Below are 23867 nucleotides of genomic sequence, written 5' to 3' on the forward strand. Positions count from 1 at the left end.
TTAATAGGACTTTTTTTTTTTTTTGAGAAGTTTTCGCTAGAGGGTGCGTGCGCTTGCCAGAAAGACAGAGAGAGACAGAGATTGAAAACGAGAAATCACCCCCAGGGAGGATGGCCACGCCACAATCCCTTCTCCTCCATTCTCCTCTTGGGATCTTGGGTACGGACGCACACGTGCCTGGCTTGAGTCCAAGCCGCCGGGTCCAGGACTTGAACCGCGGATGACTACATGGGAGTCCAGTGACATAGCCATTATGCTAACTGCTGGTCCCTAGGACTTTTTTTTTTAAACAGAGATCACTTAAGCTAATCTGAACAACTGCACTTTGAATATTATAAAGCATAAAAATAATGCAAGATAATATTTTATTATTTTAATTATTATTGCTGTTATTAATAATTAAGCTTTCTAATGTATCAAAATTAATAGTTCCTGACCAATTTACCTTACAGGTATGCTGGGAAGATTAAATTAGATGAAATATATAGGAGGATTCTCTTGGTATTCCTTGGCATACTTTTCAAAGGCAAGACTTAGTTATCATTCAACACTCAGATACATTTTCACATTGTGTTTTAGTTCTGGGCTAAATGGCTTAGAGGAACAAGTATATAACTGGAACTATTGGTGGCTCTGGGAGCTGAAGAACAGTGGCCATTCCTTGGGTGAGAGTTATGGGCAGTGGATGAGATTTCTGTCCTATAAATCTGTGCTTGCATTTCATAGCAGCCAAACTTGCTCAGCAGAAGGAAGAAATCTCTGCGAAAGTTCTTGGTAAAGATGCCATAGAGGAAGGGGTTGGCGCAGGAGTTTATGGGGTAGAACAGGACAAGGAGGATCTTTGCTTTGGACACAGTGATGAGAGGTACCTTGAGGGAGGCAGAAATGGCAAAGAAAGAAATGGGTGCCATGCAGAGAAAGTCAGTGAAGATGAGCATGGCCATGCGCTTGGCAATCTTGGTGTCACTAGAGGAAGACACGATGTTAGGGTTCCTCACTGTGAGGTAGATATGGATATAGCAGCTACAGATGACTACAAAGGCAAGAACATTAAGCACAAGGAGGGACATGACATACAGCTGCGACAGAGGACTATCAATATCCATGGGCAGGCAGATGCTCACCTTCATGTAGCTGCTGATGCCAAAGATAGGAAAGAGGGCAGCTGCAAAAGCAAAGATCCAGCCTATCACCATGACACTGGCAGCATGGTGGAGCTGCACCTTACAGTCCAGCTGCATGGCATGGGTGATGGTATGCCATCTTTCCAGGGTGATAGCTGTCAGAGTGTAGACGGAGAGCTCACTGGCAAAGACTGTGAAAAAGCCAGCAGCATCACAGCCTGCTCCAGTTTGCCAGTCAATGGCATAGTTGTGGTATTGGCTCTTGGTGTGAATATCAACAGATGCTATGAGTAGGAGGTAGATTCCAATGCAGAAATCAGCAAAAGCCAGGTTGCACATAAGGAACCGAGGGACTGTGAGTTTGTATTGGCTGGTAATCAGGATCCCCAGCACCATGAAGTTCCCAGTGATAGCCAGAATACTAATAAACCATATCAAAACTCTGAGGATGTTGTGTCCCATGATATCTTCACATGGGTTGAATGCATCTGGCTTAGGGGAACAGGTCACATCAACCACTTCGTTGCATAAGTCATAGTCAAATTCGCTGTACATAGTGTCAAATCCTCTGCCATCAATGGACTCATCATCTTCTGCCAAAGAAACTCTCTGACCCCTAGCCTGAGTCATTTCATCAACTTCTTGCCTTAGAAAAGATTTGTTGCAAAGTGGATGAAGCTCAGAGCTAGAAAGATACAAAAAGGAATAGGATTAACAACTTGGATCCAGAATGGCAAATACATCACTGCTTTTGCACAGGATAGAAACAGGGTTTTTCCCTGAGATTAATTTCCCTTCTAACATTTTGTTTGCCCTTGAGGCTGAGCTCAAGGGTTAAAGCTGCTTACTGTAAATGAACAGAACAACTTGTGTGTATATTCCTATACTTGGATGGCCCACCGGGGAAACCATCTGGCCACAACCTGAATGTGGGGAGGAAGGCGCCTGGGACTAGCTAAGCCTGGCTGTTAAGTGCAAATAATTTACAACACCACCTTTTCCCTTCCCCTACCCCCATCTCCATTCAGCTACCTCTTAAAATTTCTGGGTAGGACATACTCCTATTCTTCTACTCTATATTCCAATCACTGGAAGAGGCAGACTATTCTCTGATTCAGATGAGAATTTATTTGCTTCTTTTATCTATGTAACTTAGAGGATCAATCTGTTGTTAGTTCTCATCAGTTCCTGTCCCCTGACTCTTTGGTACTCAGGTTATTAGGAGGCCAACTAATTTGCTTGGTCCTGTTCTTTATTACCTCACTCCCCAGGAGCCAAAGTCGGTCTTAGGTATATGTTTGTCTGCAAGGTAAGCATGGTTCTTTCATAGTAAATAGTTCCCTAGTGGGTATCCAAAAGAGCAAATGCAGGTTGCAAGGGGGCCTAATGTATTCTATGATTGTAACTCATCCTCTGGGGAGCCTGGCTCTTCTTGCGTTCACTTTCGTGTCTTGATTTTTCCTTTAAACCCAAGTGTAAAAGAGGCCTTGTCAACAGGATAGAGGTACTTACAGAGGGATTTGAATGGAATCCAGATGATAAATATTCAACTTGTGAGTATATTCATAAATATTCTACCCCAGAGTATTCTACTAGTACTGTGCATAGAGACACAGAAGGTAATACTTTTTTTTTCTTGTTTTTTTTTTTCTTTTTGATAGAAAAATTCTTTAATCAAAACAAGTTTACACGTTGATACTTATGGCTTAACTAGAATAAATATGTCCAAGATAAAATTGTGTTAATGACCAAATAGATGACTGGTGTATATATATATATATATATAATCAGAATTACCTCAAACAGTTCCATTTTAGGATCTCTCAAAAGCAAAAATCCAATTACTAAAATAATTCAAAATTTTTAATCTATAAATGGAAACAATTATTCAATAGGTCAAAACATACAGTGCATGTCATAAACACGTATTAATTTTCCCATATTCATGTAAGTTTCAAAACATGAGAAGTTTTGAAGCAGACTTAAGAAATGGGAATGTTTGACATTGGGATACTTTGGATGGGCAAAAAAAATTACACATACACACCCTTATGTATTTTTCTTCCCTAAGGAGCCATATGCAAAGAAATTTGTTTAAGGCAATGTCAGTGATTGTATTTTTCTTAAACCTTAACATAATCTCAGCTCTGAGTAGGGAAATATTAAAACCATTCAAAACCTTCAAAAGAAGAGAGGTGGCTTGAGGAGTAGTGGAAATAAAGACTCAATTTGATACAAAAAGATGAGTGCTTAAGTGTTCCAACATATGTGGACTGAACTTTCCCCCAACCACCTCCATGAGGAGGTACTGCTGGGGAGAACCTTTCCTCCCTTCTGTCATCACCAGGAAGTGAATTGAATTAGCAGGAAGTAATTTTCCCTTGGCCCAAGAGATTCTTTTGTTCTTTCTTAGAGAATTTTTCATCTTTTGTTTTAGAGATTGTCACATTAGCCAGGGGTTACACTAAGGAGATAAACATATGTGTAATTAAACATGAATGGAACCAGAGTCCACAAAATTTTTTGGTGTAGTCAGCAATCTTGTAAGAAATGTGAGGCAAGCTCTGAGATGGACATAGTGGGGACAAAAGGGCCATTCTGTGGTCTATAGTCTAACCCCTGAGTCTTAAGTCCTGTCATTATAATAGATTAGCTGTAGTGCAACTCTAGGAATAGAAAGTAACTGAGTACTTGCTGATTGTAATTTCGTTTGCTGGATTGAGATCTCACTTAATCACCTGGACTCAGCCTTTACTTCTTGGGGCTTATGGTTGGCTTCTGTGAAGATTTCTATCTATCTACTTATTTATTTATGTTGCTTATTTTAGACAGAATCTCACTGTCAATGATCCTCTTGCTTCGGCCTCTGAACTACAGTATGCACTACCACACTCGGCTCTTTTTTTTGAGAGGTCTTTTGCTATAGGGTGTGTGGGCTCTCCAGAGAGACAGAGAGAGACGGAGAGACAGAAAGCGAGAAATCACCCCCCAGGGGCCATGCCACAATCCTTCTCCTCCGTTCTTCTCTCGGGATCTTGGGCACGCGTGCACATGCACCCAGCATGAGTTTAAGCCACTGGGTCTGGGACTCGAACTGTGGTCAACTACATGGGAGTCCAGCGACATAGCCATTATGCTAACTGCTGGTCCGACACACTTGGCTCTTTTTAAACAGGGTCTCACTATGTTGCCCAGGCCAGCCTCGTGATCCTCTGGCCTCAGCCTCTCAAGCCAGTGGTAGAGAACCCTCTCCCCCAAAATTGAGGATAATATACAAGAAGTACTTTGAGGATAATATACAAGAAGTACTAGATTCCATTAAACATCCAGTCATCCAAATAATTGGTATCCAAGAAGATGAAGAAACTAGTAAGGACATTGAAAATCTATTCCATGAAATTCTGGAAGGAAACTTTTCAAGCCTAAAGAAGCATTCAGACATCCAGACCCATGAAGTCCAAATGACCACAAATAGAATCAACCCAAGAAGATGTTCTCCATGGCACATCATAGCTAGACTGGCCCAAACCACAGACAAACATAAGATACTAGAACTGGCAAGAGAGAAATGTCAAGTAACTTACAAAGAATATCCCTTCAGGCTAACACTGGACTGCTCATCAGAAACAATGCAAGCAAGAAAAGAATGGAGAAATATATTCAAAGTGTGAAATGAAAAACTATTTCAACCAAGTATACTATACTTGGTAAGATTATCCTTCATATGGTAGAAAAGATAAAAACTTTCTCACATAGACAAAACCTGAAAGAATTCACCTACTCCAGACTAGCTCTTTAAGAAATTCTATAGGAGTGCTATACCAAGAAAACTAATGACAGAAATAAGAAAAACAAAAAACAAAACCAAAAAACAAAAACCAAAAAAACAAAGAAAATGGCCAACTTCACGGTAGGGACAAATCTGGAAATATCAATAACATTGAAAGTTAATGGGTTAAATTTTTCAATCATAAAACATGGACTGGCTGAATGAGTAAAAAAAGAGAAAAAAAGAAAAGAAAAACAAACAAAAAACCAACAACGACAAAAACCAGAAACCCTCCATCTGTTGCCTACAAGAAACCCACCTGATGGATAAAGACATATATAGAGTAAAAATGAAGGACTGGAAAAAGATATTCCATGCAAACAGAAACCAAAGAAGAGCAGGGGTCATGATACTGATCTCAGACAAAATAGGCTTTAAGGCAAAAGCTTTTAAGAAGAGACAAAGAAGAGGATTATAATAGTAAAAGGGCTAATACATCAAGAAGATATAATGCTTATTAATGGTTGTGCAACCAATTCAGGAGCACCCAAATATGTGAGGGAAAGACTGCTAGATCTAAAAGGAGAGAGACTGCAAAACACCAATTGCTAGGGGACCTTAACATCCCTTTATCTTTTTTAGATAGATTGACAAGACAAAAAAGTAAGCAAAGAGATTCAGGACCTAAACAATACCATAAATCAGATGGACTTGACAGACATCTATAGATTTTCCACCCCAAACCCACCAAACATACATTTTTCTCACCCCTGCATGGTACCTTCTTGAACATTGACTACATAATAGAGCACAAAACAAGCTTTTACAGATTGAAAGGCATACAAACTATATTGAGCATCTTCTCCAACCATGATGGAATTAAACTTGATATCAATTTAAGGAAAAACCCTTAAAAAAACCCACAAATAGATGGAAGCTAAATAACCTACTCCTGAATGATGTCACAACTATTCCTGAATGATGTCACAACTACTGAAGAGGTTAAGACCAAATTCAAAAGTTTAATGGAAACAAATGATAGTGAGCACATGACCAATTCTTCAAGAAATTCTGAAGGGAATGCTATACCAAGAAAACTAACGACAGACAGACAGAAATAAGAGAACAAAAAGTAACCAAGAAAATGGCCAACTTAACAGTAGGGATAGATCTGGAAATGTTAATAATATTTATTTCCATAATCTTTGGGACACTGCAAAACCAGTCATAAGAGGGAAGTTCATAGCAATTAGTGCACGTAAGAAAAAGATGGAAAGGTGGCAAGTGGACAACCAACCATCATGCCTCAGGGAATTAGAAAAACAACAACAAAAATCCCAAAAATGCTAGAAGAAAAGAAATAATAAAGATCCAAACAGAAATAAATGAAATAGAAAATAAACTGTACAGAAAATAAATGAAAGAAAAAGCTGGTTCTTTGAAAAGGTAAACAAAATTGACACACCATTAGCTATGCTAATTAATAAGAAAGTAACCAAATAAATAAAATTCACATTAAAACAGGCAGTATTACATCAGATATAATAGAAATAGAAAACATCATTAGAGGATGCTATGACCATCTATGTGCTAACAAACAAGAAAACCTGGATGAGATGGGCAAATTCCTGGATGCATATAATCTACCGAGATTGAATCAGGAGGACATAGAAAGCCTGAATAGACCCATAACAAGCAATGAGATTGAGTCAGTAATAAATAACCTCCCACCAAGCCCAGATCCTGATGACTTCACTTCTGAATTCTACAAAACTTTTAAAGAAGTAACCCCTGTTCTTCTCAAATTATTTCTAAAAATCCAAAGGGAAGGAAATCTCACAAATTTATTTCATTAAGCCTCCATCATCCTCATTCCCATAACAGATAAGGATATGACAAGAAAGGAAAATTACAGACTAATATCTCTGATGAATATAGATGCAACAATTCTCAACAAGATACTAGCAAATTATATACAACAACATATAAAAAATATTATTCGTCACGACCAGGTAGGCTTTATTCCAGAGTAAGGTGGTTCAACATATGCAAACCACAAACACAATACAACATATTAATGGAAAGATAACAAAAAAATATTTAAAAAAGATAAAAAAGATAAATCATTTTAACTGATGCAGAAAAAGCATTTGACAAAATACAACATCCCTTCATGACTTAGACTATCAGTAAAAACAGCACAGAAGGATAATTTCTCAGCAAAATAAAAACCATCTATGAAAAACCTATTGCGACATTATGCTGAATGGGGAAAAGATTAAAAATTTTCCACTAAAAACTGGTACAAGACAAAGCTGCCCTCTTTCTCCACTCCTTTTAGGTATAGTGTTGGAAGTAATAGCCAATGCATCATGCAAGATAATGAAATAAAAGGCATTTGAATGGGGATAGAAGAGTTGAAATTATCTCTATTTACAGATGACATGATTGTATACATAGAGGGCCCAAAGGTATCCATGGAAAAACTTCTCGAAGTAATAAATGAATATAGAAAGTGGTAGGATACAAAATCAACTTACAAAATCTATAACATTTCTACATACAAACAACAAACAGAGGCAGAACTGAAGAAAGTAATACCATTTACCATAGCTACAAAAAGTGTAAGATACCTAGGAATAAATCTAACCAAGGAAGTCAAAGACCTCTACAAAAAACCAAACCAAACCAAAACAAAACAAAACAAACAAACAAACAAAAAAAATGCAAAAACAAAACTATGAAGAAATTGAACATGACCCCCAAAAAGTGGAAGGACATCTCTTATTACTAGATTGGGAGAACAAATATAATTAAAATGGCAAATTAATCTATATATTTAATACAATCCTTATAAAATTACAAGAGAAGATCTAGAAAAGACCATCACAGAATTTGTCTAGAATCATAAAAGATCCTCTATTGCCAAAACAGCCCTACACAAGAAGAGTGGAGTGAGTGACATCTTACTCTCTGTCACCCAAATATATTACAAAACTGCAAAAATCAAAACAGTAAGGTACTGGCACAAAAACAGACATGAGGACCAATGAAACAGAGTAGAGACCCCAGAAATAAACCCCAAAACATACAGCCAACTTATTTTTCAATACAATGATAAGAGGAATATCTCTTTAGCAAATGGTGCTGGAAAAACTGGGTATCCACCTGCAGAAAGATGAACCTGGACCCTTATCTCTCACCATTAACAAAAATCAACTCAAAGTGGATCAAAGATGTAAACCTAAGACCTCAAATCATAAAAATATTGATGTAAAACACTGGGTAGACATTGGGGTAGGCAAAGACTTCTTAAGACCCCCAAAGCACAGGCAATAATCCTAAAAATACAGAAGTGAGATTACATCAGATTAAGAAATTTCTGCATGGCAAAACCTACAGTTATTAGTGTGAATCAACAACCTTTGGAATGGGAGAAGATTTTTGTACAGTTTGCCTCAGATAAGGGATGGATAACTAGAATACACAGGGAACTCAAGCAGCTTATCTGAAAAAAAAAAAAAGATTAATCCAGTTAAAAGGAGAATAAACAACTTTCTAAGGAAGATGTACAAACAGCCAAAAAGCATATGAAAAAACAACCCTCATCATAAGGGAGATGCAGATCAAAACCACAATGAGAAATGGCCTAACCCCAGTTAGAGTGGCTTAAATTAAAAAACAAAAAATGATAAATGCTGGTGGGGATGTGGTGAAAGGGGAACCCTCTTACACTGCTGGTAGGAATGTAAATTGGTCCAGCCACTGTGGAAAATAATATGGAGTTTCCTCAAGGACCTACAAATACAACTACTATATGATCCAGCAATCCCACTGCTAGGTATCTACCCAAAGGACAAAATGCTCAGTGGGAAAAGTGCTTGCACACCTACGTTTACTGTGGCATTATTCACAATTGCTAAGAAATGTAACCAACCCAAATGTCCATGAACAGATGAATGGATTGAAAAAGTGTGGCAAATATACTCTATGGAATACTATTTAGCCATAAAAAAACAATAAGACCCTGGCATTTGATAAAAGGGGATGAATATGGAAGATTTACTGCTGAGTGAAGCAAGCCAGGCTATGAGAGACATTGTATGTCTCCACTCAACATACACTGACTGTTTGTACTTTATGGTGGAGACTGAGATTAGAGGACATAGAAGCATTAAAAATGCTTATGGAATCTGGAGACAATGTGGGAAGAGGGTGGTAAAAGGGGGAGAGTGTAAGTAAAGAAATTAATGAGGAAAATAGAAAGGTAAAACATTTATGGGACATAGAAATGGGTTATTTGTTATCTATGGATGGTAATGTGTTTTGTATCCTCAACTGGCCTGGTGTGATGCGTATTCATGTTGAGTAAATTCAACTTATAAGCAAAGTGGTGATTAGATGTGTAAAATAAAATAAAAAACAACAACAACAACAAACTTATGCCAGGTGCATGTACACACGTGCTCAAGATCCCAAGAGAAGACTGGAGGAGAAGGGATTGCCATGTGGCCATGCCCCCTCGGGGGTGATTTCTTTCTTTCTGTCTCTCTGAGAACCGTAAGCACCCCATAGTAAAAATCTCTCCAAAAAACAAAGAAACAAACAAACAAAAAAAAAATCTGAAAATGATACTCATACACTCCAATCGCTCAAGAACAAATGTTTAGGGGAAGGCATAGAAGAGTTTCCCAGAGCATCGGCTTTGCAGACAGGCAGACCAGAGAATTTAGATCAGAGATTGACCAGTGTTGGCCTTACTACTTAGTTACTCTGAACCTTAGTTTCTGTCTCTTTGAGAAGGGATTAATAACAATAATGATAGTATTACCTTTGTGAGATTTAAATGAGATAAAGGGCAGAGTATTATTGTGCCTGGCAGTGAGTACACAGCAACTGTCAGCCATGTGGGGATGGATGATGGTGGCTATTGAGTTCTCGTTGAGGTCTAGACCCTAACTGGGTACTTTTAAAGTGCATCACTTTAAAATCTAACTGAAGAAGTGGCCTAAGTACAAAAAAAAATTAAAGTAAAATGAGAACGAAATAACAAGCAACAGACTTACAGAATTATGACAAATATATATCTGGTTCAATGACAAATGAGGGGTGTGGTTGACATAGCCTATTGCCAAAAGTCCAGGAAGGCCCTAGCTAAAACCTCACAACATATGGGTCTCACATTTATACTTTGGATATTATTTTCAAATGAGAATCAGAAGGATAATTTCATTATACAATTTTAAACCCAAATCCCAGTTCCCAAACATACTTACTATGGTATTCAGTGAAATGCTATTATTTTATAAATAAATCCTGAAATTATCTTCTGAATGGCAAAATTATTTTTTATTGTGTTTGTGTATGTGAAATGGCTAACTATAAAACTCAAATAGCCACTGCAATTTTTCTTACTCTTTTTGGTATGTTGTGGAATAGAAATGGGCCTCTCTCTTGCAGCACTCCAATAGGTCCTGATGGTAAATCACAGCAGGGCCCTAGAGGGTAAGAGCCAGGAGGCCTGGAAGGATCAGGGAAGGCTTCAGTGTCATGTGACATGAAAGGCATACCTGAAGATTTCTGTTTGGAAGAACCCAGAGATTATGTCTACACTTCTATGATGTTGCAAAACCAGAGAAGTATGAGCAGCAGAGTAAGATATAATACATTTCTGTTATGCGTTGGCATTGGGCCAAGCAGCGTGCTATGAGCTGCTCCTTATAATGATCTTAACACCCTTTGAGATTACTTCTGAGGGGTCTTCAGTTCTAGGCCTTTGGTGGCAAATTGGTATCTTTCTCACCTTGGCTAGAATAATTTTTGCATAGAATATAAAGAGTTAAGTCTTCTGTCTCATTGCAGGCCCTTAAGAAATCTAGTTGTCAAGAAGAAATTCTTTGGCCCTTGAGCTAATCTGTGGGGAGTGCACAGTTCTGGATAGTTTCCCAATGATAAATGCTAATTCTGAAAAGAAGCCCTCTTCAGCTGATTTTTCAAATGGGTCTGAGTGTAGACTCCCAGTTACTCTGAAAATATTTTAGGGTATGTAATGTTTTGTTGCTTTTTTTTGTTTTGCTTTTGAGCAAGGAATATGTGCATGTAGGCAGGTCAATAGATGGCAAAATTTGAATGATTGCAGTCTTGCTGAACAGTGAGATAACATTGTAATAGGGAAATTGTGTTAGTGCTAGGCTAGATAAGAAGAATAGTGAAAGGTATTATCTGAATGCAACTACATGGTGAGGGTTGTTATCATTTTCACGGGAAGGTCAGAGCTTTGTTACCTGTTGATATTCAGAAGTTCTTGACTTCAATAGATCCTTTACCTGTCTGGATTATGTGCAGTTTCCAAAGTCACCCCCTCTCCATGCTCTCCAGGTCCTGTCTACAAGTACCTCAACTTTGAAACCAGTTACCTACTGGGATTTGGTTTTATTTAGATTATTCTCTTTAAATCTGGGCTTCCTCCAACCTGGCCTTCCTTGAAAATTCATGCAAAGCATTGTTTCAGTCTCTGTTCTTCCTATAAGGTGCCAAAGTCTGACAGTGGATTAGAGAAGTTTAGAGTGGTTGGGATGTGTTGCAAATATGCATGTCAGTCTCTGGTTTTGCATATATGCTTCTCTCTCCAACTTGACAATGGTGGCAACAGACTTAGTTATGGAGTGTAGAGTTTGAGATTTGAAGGATAAATTCGTACCGGTAAATATTAAGCACCAACTATGTGTCAGGTAGACATTTCATCATATGAGTAGCCCTTTCCTGTGAGGTTATTTTAAAAGAAATTGGAAGAGTCCAACTGTCCCATATCCTCCAAAAAACTGAACATTGGTCCAGAATGTGTCTAAGGGTTCCATTTGGGGAGAGCACTATAAAAGTGGATTCTCTTAAAGTTATAGATATGTGGAAGTTGTAAATTAAGTTCTTCATGTCTGGAAAGCACAAGCAGTGTTCAAGGGATGGACACATAAAGACTCACATTTGCCGTCTCCAGTTTGCAAAAGCACAGCAATGGCTTGGATAGGTCAGGCTGGCCTCCACGAGGGCCACAAACTTTTCCAGACTAGGAAGCTTTTTTAAATTGTAAGTCGATTTGGCTGTCAGCTTTTTAAGATTTTCTAAACCATAGCTAGGCAAGGAATGGATTCTTGTTCTTGAAATATCTCTATAAAGAAAAAAGATAAATATAACATTATTACTATGGTTCTAAAACGTTCTGCTCTCAGCAGGCAAAATAGCACGCTCTAGTGATATTTTTTAATGGATGAGGAGATTAATCCAACACACCTTGGTCAGATCATTCTTCTTCTTTTCTTTTTCTTTTTTTTTGAGAGGTTTTTGCTATAGAGCGCGTGTGCTCACCAGAAAGACAGAGAGAGACAGAGAGACAGCAAGAGAGAAATCAACCCCAGGAGGAATGACCACGCTGCAATCCCTTCTCTTCCATTCTCCTCTTGGGATCTTGGACACGCATGCACACGTGCCCAGCGTTTGTTTAAGCCACTGGATCCGAGACTCGAACTGTGGTCGACTACATGGGAGTCCAGCGACATAGCTATTACATCAACTGCTGGTCCTGGTCAGATCATTCTTTAGCTAACAAGCCATTTGGTTGGGTAGGAGTCATAGAACTTTTGTTCCTGATAAGAGGAGTTGGACAGCTAGCTACCTTAATTTCTGGATATATTTACAACTTGACTAATTTGAAGCTTAACTGTTGCTCGTGAGTAGAATTAGCCACCTTCCCCCCTATAGTCTATTTGTGCCTACTAAATTGTATAGAACCAAGGGGTTGAGACCATTTGCTCTCACCATAAAAATATTTTTTATAATTTGGCCAGCAGATAGCATGGTGGTTGAGGTGCTAGACTCTCACATGGCCAACTGTGGTATGACCTGCTGGCTTGAAAATCATACCAAGCATGTGTGTGTGTGTGCATACCCAAAATCCTGAGAGGAGAAAAGACTATGACAAGGCCATCTCCACCTGGGAGAAGATTTCTCTCTCATTGTCTCTCTCTGTCTCTCCCCACTCCAGCAAGCACACATACCCTTTGACAAAAACCTAAAAAAACTTATATATGTATTATATATACACACATACACATATGATACATATAATATATATGAATTAATAATATATATTAATATAAGACAATTTAACATATAAATATAATATATAATGTATAATATATAATGATATGTAATATAGTATATAGTATACAATATATGCTATAATATATATTACTATATACTATATAATATAATAAATATAAAGTACATATATACTACATATATACATGAATATTTCTGATGAGTTGGGGTAGACTCTGTAGTTGATTTTCAGAAATGGGTGAGAAGAGTACACACCCCAAGGGGAAGAGGAATCTGGTGGGTGAGAGAAGCAGTCTTAGTACAAAGCCCAAGTGGCAAGAGGGCTGGTTATGAGCTTGCATCTACAGCAGACTTGCATCTGTCTGTGTTCTGTCCTACCACCTATCAGATTTGTGACTTTAGTTATGTCACATCTACATGTTTCAGCTTCCTTAGCTGTAAAATGGAATGATAAAAATCATATCTATCTCAGAGAGTTGTGAAAATTAAGCATATTAAAGAATATAAATAATTTCCCTAGTCATCAGATTGTATGTGATGATTGGTGGCTATTATTAGTAACTATTGGAGAGAGAGAGAAGAGGAGAGGAGAAACAGTATCCCTAATATATTCTCTCTCTCTTTCTCTATCTATCTATCTATCTATCTGACTTCTTTTAGGTATATACATGTTTAGAATTTGTTTACCGTTCCTTTCTTATGTCTAGTAATATTTTTCTCTTAACTGGAAGTTCTTTCTTATTTTCTGATTCTTCTTTGATCTCCAAATATTGGAGTGCTCATGGGCTCAGGGCTCATGACGTCTTTTCTCTATCTTCACTTACTCAATAGGTGACCTCATTCAGTCTTATGACTTAACCACCATTTATATGCTAATGATCTCCACATTTTAATTTCTAGATTGCTTACTTCTCCTGAATTTCAGACTCTTATATTAATCCACCTCCTGATAATCTCCATGTAGATTATTAATAGGTAGATGATATTTTGGATTTTAATAATTGAACTCCTGGTCTTCCTTAAAAACTTGCTCTACCTGAAGCCATTCCAGTTGTTCATGCAAAAACTTTGAAATCACATTCAACTCCTTTCTTTCTCTTGTGCACCATATCCAAATTCTCAGAAAACCCTTATGGCTTTATGTACCACATGTATCCAGAATTTAACAGCTTCTCCCAGCATTCACTGCTACTACCATAGGGTAAAAGTTTTAGTGTTCCAAGATATCTTTTTCAGTTCTCTCCTTTGTCTTATAGTTCTTCAGGTCTGAGGCCCCTGGAGATAAGAGTGGCCCATAGAACTTTGTCCCTGTGACCTGCTTTCCATTTACACTTCCCATTGTTCCAGAGCTTGCCAACTTCGTTCTCTGCTTCAGGAGATTTTTCTCGTTTCTCTCTTCAAGCATTTCTTCTTTTAACCAGTTTTGCTGTTGACACTTGCTCTGTTCTCTGTGACCAAGTTCTCATTTCATCTGGTATTTGAGCTTTTCTTTTTTTTTTTTTTCAAATGTGGAAGGAAATATTTTGCTCAAAACGCTTGCCTACTAAATAAAAATGGTAAGAAGCCATTGTTGTGGACTAAGATCCTGTGGTAAGCCCTAATTCACCAGACCAGAATGAAGTCATTCATGTTAAAATGTCACATCATCAACTGAAATGTGGAGGAAGCAGATAGAGCCTAGAATAGACCAGTTTTTCCTGAAAGTAGATTCCAGTCCACCTGAGTTAGCATAATAAGGAAGTCCCTTATGTCTTAAGCTTTACAAGGAAAGTAACTTTGAAATGATGATTCCAGGGCTAGCCCCATGTCTTGGTAGCTAAGTGCTGTGTATTGAGAACTGGATCCCACATGGTGGACCAAAGTTTGACTTCCAGCCCTGGCAGCTTGAAAAACATGCCAGGCATGTGTGCACAAAATCCTGATGGAGCAGAAATGGATGAAAAAGGATTGTTCATGACCACGTCTCTTTGTGGGGTGATTTCTCTCTTTCTCTTTATCTCTGGCAAGCACATGCACCCTCTGGCAATAATAATAATAAAATGACCAATCTATCAAGCACAAACTTTATGCTTTCTTCAGCCTTTCTCTGTCTGTAAAACCAACCTCTCTTGCTCAAGTCCTTGGTACACTTTTTTGTTTGCACCCATATCTGTGCATCCTGGGTTATACTTTTTTGTTTGTACCCAAATCTGTGCGTCCTAAGTCCCCAAATAAAACGTTTCATTCTTTACAGATTCAGAGTTTGAAATTCATTGACAGAAGCAAAAGCTGAGGCTCAACTCCTTTTTTTTTTTCCTATACAACAGTTCAATAATTTCTCCAAGGGATGAGATAAAAGCATTTATAAAGTCCTTTAGGAACACTTCAAACCAAGGTAATGGTTAATGTTAAACCTGTCATAAACATTTTTCATATTTTTCAAAGCAAGCAATACGAAAGACTATTTTTTCTTAATTATGCTTTCCCTCTTGGATTTAGAATATATTTTTAAAAATCACACAAAAGATTTCTGAAGAGAAGCTTATATTACATGGAACACTACTCTGTTATCTTACGTTCTATGATATATTAAAGAGGACTACACTTTTTTTTTTTTTTTTTTTTGTATTCTTTCCATTAAGGGTATTTTGCCCTCCTCATGAATCTAGGCTGAACTGTGATGTCTTTGGACCACGGAGTATGATCTAAGTATTGCTATTTTAAGTTCTGGGCCTATTCTTTAAGGGCTCTGACGGTTTCATATTGGTCTTAGAATCCTGAGCTACCACAAGAGGACTCTGAATGCCCTGAGGCCATCATATTGGTGAAAGCCTAAGCCATGTGAAGAAGCTCTGGAAGATGAGATGCCATGTGAGCAGAGAGAGAACACACACACACATACACACACAGCAATGAGCACAGATACACCAGGCATATGAATAAAGTAAACAACTTAAAAGCAGATGTCTGACAGTCAGCCACCTGGCTGATATCACAGAGGTCAGAGATAAGCCATCTGAATTTCTGATAAAAATTGTGAACAAAGTGGAATGATCAAAAACTATTAAGTTTTTCCTTTTTCTTTCTCTTTTTAAATTGCTACAGGGTGCATATCCTCACCAGCAAGACAGATAAATTAGGGCAGGGGATAAGGGGGAAAGGGTCCCCCAATGGGGCATAATCACATTGCAATTCCTTCTCCTCCATTTTTCCATCCTTTGGGATTTTGACCATGCACGCATGTGCTCAGCATGTTTTTCAAGCCACTAGAGCTGAGATTCAAACTGTAGTCACTCATGTGGGATTCGGCTCCCTTAACTATGAGGCCAGCCTAAGCCATTAAGTTTTAATGCAACAATAGAGAACCATAATTGACTCCATTTTGTCTTTGTGACTTCTTTGTCTGTCATTTTTAACAGCTGTAGAGGTATTTTTTTTTTCTTTGAAAGTCAATAAAAGTGCAATGGCATTACATTTTTATACTTTCTGCTTCCTTCACCACTTATTATCTTTTGCTTATATACTAGTTATTTATATTTATATTTTATTTCTCCTCGAGGGTAGTTGACTCTAGCATTCTCAAGCATGCCTTTCATGTAGTAACTCAGAAAATTGTTGCTTTGTTTGACGATACACTGGTAAGTGACATGCCATTCGAGAAGGACTGGGAACAGGAATAGATAGATCACCCTGCCAACGATGATACCCAGTGACTTCCAGCAATCACAAAGAATCTCATACCTTATATATCTCTTCTTTGTTTCACATTGTTTGACTTTTCATGTTTGTTTGGCTCTTCAGTTAGATTTCAATTTCTACCTGGAGAACAGAGATGACTAACACCTTTGTGTGTTCTGCATCACATCTAGCACAGAGCTGGTCACATGAAAATGATTTTATAGGTAGTTGTCTGATTAGCAGAGATGCCTCAGCATTGTAATAAAAATGAAAGTGATGAGCAAGTCTTGCAGGAGAGCTGATTTTAGAGAGAGAGGGACATGGGAAAAGTGAGAGAGGAAATTTGGATTTAAGGTGAGCTCAGCAAAATGGTACTTCTACAGCAGGAAATTACATGTGACTGAGAGTATCAAAGTTACCAAAGAAGGAAACAACCTTATCTCTACAAGGAGATAGACATACATGGGGGAATAAGCAGAATGAAATGTGAGAGTGGATTGACTTGCATGCAGTCTAGTGTCTAGATGTTAGATTGGGAAGCCTTTTTGAGAAACTTCAGTCCTTTTCTGTATGCTCAGTGTTCTGGAGCTAGCTTGTTACTTTGGATTCCTTCTTATCACTGCTATAAAATATGTATGCTGTTGCCATTTGCAGGAGGTTGCTTTACTGCTGTGAGACTTGGGATCTTATCAGTGTCTTGGAATTCAGACCTTCTGCTGAGACTTATGGAAGGAGGGAGCAATTGGTGTGAGAGAGATACAAATTTATTCAAAATCCAGGAAAGCAAATTCTTTATCAAAAGTCATTCTTGGATGATAGAGGAATAGAAGTCTTTGTATAGGTGTTTACTTAAAACTTACTGAATACTTGCTGGAGTGACAAGCATGAAACCTGCCAAGACTCAAATATTAGATGGGCAGAAAAAATGTTTTTGTAGTAACTCCATGAATTAAGAAAAATCCATAGACATTTATATCAGACATTTATTTTATCTTAAACAAAGATGAAATAAGTAGACCTTGCTCAGTGTAGTTTAAAACCTAACTACAGTAATATTAAACTATATTGATATTCTCATTTTTGTTCTGTTACTTTAAAACAAACACACACACATACACACACACACACACACACACACACACACACACACACACACACACACACACACACACACACACACACACACTGTCCCTTGACTATGATCCTGTCACATGGCCTAAGAATCTGATGTTTAATTATAATTCCTTCATAAAAACACTTTCTGTTCTTAGGATGTAAATATTCCTAGAACAAATAACAACAACACAAAGACATTATCATTTGTTTACATCTTCAAGGTAGTAGGTTATATGACTTTGCTAGTTTATTTTAGGCGTCAACTGTACAACGTTAAGGGGTTCTCCGGTGGCTAGGAAAGCAGTACTTATGGGTGTCTGTGAGAGTGTTTCCAGAAGAGATTGACATTCCAATTGTTGGACAGAGGAAGGAAGATCTGTTTTCACCCAATGCAGGTGATACCATTCAGTCATGAAGCCCAGATGAAAACAGAAAAGCAGAGAAAAGATGAAATCAATGGTGTTTTCTCTCTTTCTCTTTTTTGAAGCTGGAACACCCTTCTGCTACCGTTGGACATCAGAACTTCAAGTTCTCAAGTCTTTGGACTCAGAGCCTGGCACAGAAGCCTTCTAGGCCTTTACTCACAGCCCTAGAGTTATGCTGTCAGCACTCCTCATTCTCAGGCCTTCAGCCTCCTATGAAGAGTGACATCAACAGCTTCCCTGGCTCTCCAGTTTGCAGACAGCTTTTCATGGGCCTTCTCAGCCTCCATAATCACATGAGCCATTTCTCTAAAAAAAATCCTCCCTCAGCCATTTAGCCACCTACTGACCTACCGACTTATGTACCTCCTCCTGCTATTGGTTCTGCCTCTCTAGAAAACTTTGGCTAACCAGTGACTCCTGGTTAAAGATAGGCTTAGAGAGAGGCCCAGAACACAAAGCATGGTACAGTGAGGGGTGTTTAATAGAGTTTTCTGGGCATCCATATTTTGAAGAATAAAAGGAACCACAGGATAGCATTAGATCTCTTAAATACAGGCAGAAGAGTTTAGAATTTAAATAAGCAATTTGCTGAAGAGTATGTGCACTTGCTGGAGAGTAAGAGAGAGAAAAAAAGTAGGAAAGCACCCTCTTGCCCTCTGGGGAATGATCTCACCACAATACCTTCTCCTTTATTTCTCTCTTCTTTCAGAATTTTGGTCATGAATGCATACGTATCTGGTGCGTTTCTTTTTTTTTTTTGGAGAGATTTTCGCTATAGGGCGCGTGCGCTCACCAGACAGACAGAGAGAGACATAGAGACAGAAAGCGAGAAATCACCCCCCGGGGGGATGGTCATGCCGCAATCCCTTCTCCTCCATTCTCCTCTTGGGATCTTGGGCACGCACGCACATGCACCCGGTGTGAGTTTTAAGCCACCGGGTCCGGGATGCGAACCGCTGTCGACTACGTGGGAGTCCAGTGACATAGCCATTACGCAAACTGCTGTTTCCCTCTAGTGTGTTTCTTAAGCTCAGGAACTGTGACTTGAACCGCATGATCTGCCATGTGGATCCAACCATCTTAACCAACATGCTCCCAGCTGGCCGAGAAGAATGACTTATGGAAAGTTGTATATTTGTGAGATTAGTCTTGAGAACCTCGAGCTGGCACATATGTAGATGCCTTGTAAATACTTATTTAATGTATTGGAGGGAGAAAGAATTGAAGATAGGAAGGGGGTGAAGTGGCTATTATAGAAATTCAGGCCTAGAATGCTAGAGACAATCCCACACTGTCACTTTACCTATTAAAAGTCACCGTGTCATATGATGACAAAGATTTACTGGGCTCTGTGTTTCTGTAGCCTCCTGTGAATATATATTTTTAATTTTGCCAGAGGGTGTGTGTTGTTGTCCAGAGGGAGACAGAGAGACAGAGAGGGGGAGAGAAAGCATCCTCCTGATGGGGCATGATCATGCCACGGTCTTTTCTCCACCTCTTTATTTTGTTGGGATTTGGGGCATATAAAAACACACACCCAATTTATTTCTCAAGTCACTGGGGCTGGGATTCGAGCTGCTCAGCTGGCCAGATAGAATCCAAATCCTTTAGCTAGGGGCCGGCCCTGCTGTGAATATTTCTGCAGTGCTTTATTGTCCTGGAAAGTAATATTTATCCTTCTACCAGAGGTACCTTAGGTCAGGTACTGTTTTGTTTTTTACATCTCTCTAGTCTTAAACCAAGCCTAGTACCCAACATAGTTGGTGCTCATTCATCATCTGCTAAATGTTTGTCACATAAGACCTGCTGTCCTCAGTGAGTAGTTGAAAATGTTTATCTTATTCCTCTCCTTGTTCCTGGAGTTGGTAGGCTGGACAAGGAGGAGAAGTAGTTGTGAGCTGGTGCTTTTAATCCTTGTTTTTGGGGCTGATGCGGTCTAATAACTGTGGTCTTTCTTTTTTAAAATATCACTTTGGTTAACATTTCAACACAGGCTATATTCTGGCAGTGAGTAGTTTTGAGAATTTAAATCCTGAAAAATACCAACAGAGACACCCTGGGACGATGGCTGGCACTGAAGACAGTTAGTAATTCTAAATTGTTGTAACATTGTTAGGATTCTTGGATTTGAAATACAGAGTGACCAGGGAAACCACAGTCGGCAAAGTGACGCTGAGTCAGGTGAGGCAGGAGTTAATAGCGCTCTGTGCCCCATTTAATAAAGTGTGTTATAGCCAGTGCCACAAATTTGATTTGAACAATTTCTATTTTTCCCAGCAAAGATGTTATTACAGGTCAATCATTTCCATAAGTGAGAGCACATTTCTGGTGTATACTACACTGACAGATGGCTAGAAGACCTCTCTTTCATGATCCCAGGCGGGATAAAAAGGCAATTTACTATCTATAGGACTGTGGGTACACTGGTAATGGAAGAGAATCATTCTTATACAAATAACTCAGTGTTTGAATCTGAACTATCAAATGAATCTGAGCTATAGCCAAATCAATTTGATAAACCATCAGAATATGATTGTACTGGCTCCAGCCTGCAAAGGCAATGCATTAAATTTTCCCCACAGGAAACTGTTTCCCAAGGAAATGGCAATTGCTCGATTGCTTAAAAAAATAAAATAAAAAAAAACGCTTGAGTGAGTTCAGCGTATCAGGTGAAAACTCAGATGGCTGCTGATGTTCAAGGTCAAGACTCATGAGGGAGAAATAAGGATGTTGCACTGTTCCTTTGAAAGTCGATGGAGCTTGTCTGTGTGCCTCCTAGCTTTCTGAGTCTGTTTCTCTTTGTGATGAAACAGCTCACCCTTGCACCCTCAGGTTTTCAGAGGGTTCTTCACTCAACTAGAATTTTGCCTTCAGAAAAGGAGCTATCATTGGTTTGGGTGCACTCCCCTTAACTCTCCATGTCTGCTAAGGACAAAGGATTGAACCTGTAGGGGAGGAAGTTCTCTTGTGTAGAAGGAGATATATTGGAGACTGGGAAAGGCTTCCCAATTTTCAATGTGGGTTCAAGGGCAGTGTTTCTCAGAGATGCCAGCAGCATCAGCTTTTCCAAGAAACTTGTTAAAGACACAAGTTCTTGGGCTCCAACCCTGACCTGTTGAATCAAAAACTCAGGAAGGGGCCCAGCAGTTGGCATAATGGCCATGTCACTGACTCCCATGTAGTCAACTGCAGTTTGAGTCCCGGGCCCAGTAGTAGCTTAAGCTCATGCCGGGTGCGTGTGCATACGTGCCCAAGATCCTGAGAAGGGAATGGAGGAGAAGGGATTGCGGCATTGCCATCCTCCCTGGGGTTGTGGGTGGGGGTTTCTTGCCTTCTGTCTCTCTGTCTCTGTCTCTCTGGCCAGCACATGCACCCTATAGCAAAACCTCTCCAAACAAAACAAAACAAAACAGAAAACAAACTCAGGAAGGTGGTGATCAGCAGTCTCAGGTTTTACAAATCTCCAGGTGATTTTGATGCACAACCAATTTAGAACTACTGTTTTAAGGGCAGTTGAATACTCAAAGTTAAAAAAAAAAAAAGAAAAAAAGAAACGCTCAAACTGAGGTGGATAACAGCTGTTCTACCATGAGAATTGCTCTCTGCTGACTGAGCTCACCTAAGCTTTGTCTCTTGTCCAGGAACAGCCTGCACACAGTGGCCATCGATGTAGAGACCTGGTCCTTTGCCTTAATTCAGTAAGAATTTGAAGTTTCAGTTTTACTCCAGAGCTCTCTCTGGGGTCAGCTGAGCCTTCTGTTGCAAATGCATCATAATTCAACTTCCCTCTTAGCCTAATTGTGCTTCAATCAAACATTCCCCATACATTCAAAGAGCACTCCCCAGTAAATCTCGTGCAATGCAAATACCTACATCACAGACTTTATTTGGTGTGTTGAGAGTGTGGGGCAGTCTAACCTTAAGCATAGTCACAGCCCTGGCATGAATGGTATCTACTTTGGGCTGAGTAATTTGTACGTCCTCCTACTCCTACCCACTAATTCACAGCACCCATGATGGGCTGGTGGGCTGTGCATCCACATAAGTCTCAGGTCAGGAGGAATAGCATAGGCCATTCATTTGCTAGCATCCCAGGTCAGAAATCAGAGATGTTTGAAGGTCATTTACAAACTAACCTGAAAGTCCCAGAAGGAGATGTTTGATTTAAGGTGATCAATGTTTGGTCCTACAGGGAAGAGGAGGAAACTAGCAATTACAGGCTGGGCTTTCAGCCAGAATCTTGCACATATATCCTCATGCACTGAGTTGAAAAATTGGGGGTCTATATTATCACTGTGTACTCTTTTAAGTCATGGGAAGTGCTTCGTAACTCCATCAGATTTTCTGAAAATTTTATTCACTTAATTCTGGCCAGATTTGTTCCTATGGCAAAAGGGATAAAATGTGGGTCTGTAATGTGGGACCCTCAGAATTGCTTCTGATAGCAATATCCGTCTCTTGCCTGTATTAAGAGTAGGGATGGCTAGGGGATTTGAGTTTTGTGCTCTCTGTTAAGCATTCTTATGAGATACACTGTGCAATCTCTTGGCCTGGAACCTGCTTATGCAACCCCAGGAGATGATCTTCTGTGCCATGGTGATATACCACAGACTTGTGTTCTGAGGCTTGGAGGCTGGTGTTAATAACTATTTTACCCTTTATTTCAGTTCACAACCAGTAGCAGGGGGCTTTATTGAATTAATTTTAGACATTCAGTTATTTATGGCAACATGAAATGGTGGGAGCACATGAAATATGTAGCAGATCTAGTCCAAGCCCTATTGCTTATAGCTATAGTGTGTCTTTAACAGGACTCTTCCCTCCTCTGGTCCTGGGTAGTGGGCAGGTTGGGAATCCTAGCCAACTTAAACATTCCCAGGAGCAGACAGTGGATTAAGGTGCCAGAGAGTCAATATTTTACCTGTTAATAGGTCACATATGGAAACATACTCCATCACTGATACAGTCTGCCATGAACAGAGAAAGGTGCCTATTTAGGAATACTTAAAACTCTTAAGACTTTTAGCAAAGTGAAGTTGGCAAACTGTTTCTGTGAGTCAAAGACATCAGTGGTCACTGGGTTCAGGGTGTCCTGGGGGAGGAATCAAATCTTGGGTGAGTAAGCCAAAGGCAATTCCCAAGGTAGAGCTCAGCTATGTGCGACTTCAACTTTATCTAAGTCCTGTTGCCTCCTAGTTCTCAAAGAATAGGGGTCACTAAACATTACAAGTTCTAAATTCTTTGTCTACCTGAGCATGGGTCTATAAACCTAGCACTCTTTCTTCATTAGGTCCATGCTCTACTTTGTACTTCCTAGCATGTATCATGTCTTGATATATTCAATGACACGTATTTAATTATTGTCTGACTTACCCACACCTTAGGACAATGTGTTTTCTGTGAGGAAGAATTTCCTTTGTTTCCTGCACTGTATATATTGACATGGCACAGGGTGTGTGTGTGTGTATGTTTAAAGCTTCAAATACTGTGAAGTAAGTGTTATTGTTTTTTCTTTTTTATTTTGGTAAGGAAACTGAAGCTTTGAGAGGCAGAGGAGCTGGTTCTGAAGTGTGCCAGTCTGCTCTACCGCCTCTGCTTTAATCATTCGATGATACCTCCTTCTGTATGTGTGGTCTACCTCAAGTCAGGAATTCTGGAATA

General features: G+C 39.1%; 1 protein-coding gene across 1 annotated transcript in view; it reads right to left on the reverse strand.

The window, feature by feature from the left end:
• Positions 1-389: 389 nt before the first annotated feature.
• FSHR (follicle stimulating hormone receptor) overlaps positions 390-23867 on the reverse strand; it is a 215129-nt gene continuing 191651 nt past the window's right edge. The window contains exons 9-10 of the mRNA XM_006159008.1: positions 11873-12058; positions 390-1809 (exon numbers count right to left, since the gene is read on the reverse strand). Coding sequence (XP_006159070.1) covers positions 576-1809; positions 11873-12058 — 1420 coding nt within the window. The 3' untranslated portion in view covers positions 390-575. The remainder of the gene's footprint in view (positions 1810-11872; positions 12059-23867) is intronic.

The sequence above is a fragment of the Tupaia chinensis genome, unplaced genomic scaffold (genome assembly GCF_000334495.1).
Source record: "Tupaia chinensis unplaced genomic scaffold, TupChi_1.0 Scaffold000622_1, whole genome shotgun sequence".
In the NCBI taxonomy this organism is placed as follows: Eukaryota; Metazoa; Chordata; class Mammalia; order Scandentia; family Tupaiidae; genus Tupaia; species Tupaia belangeri.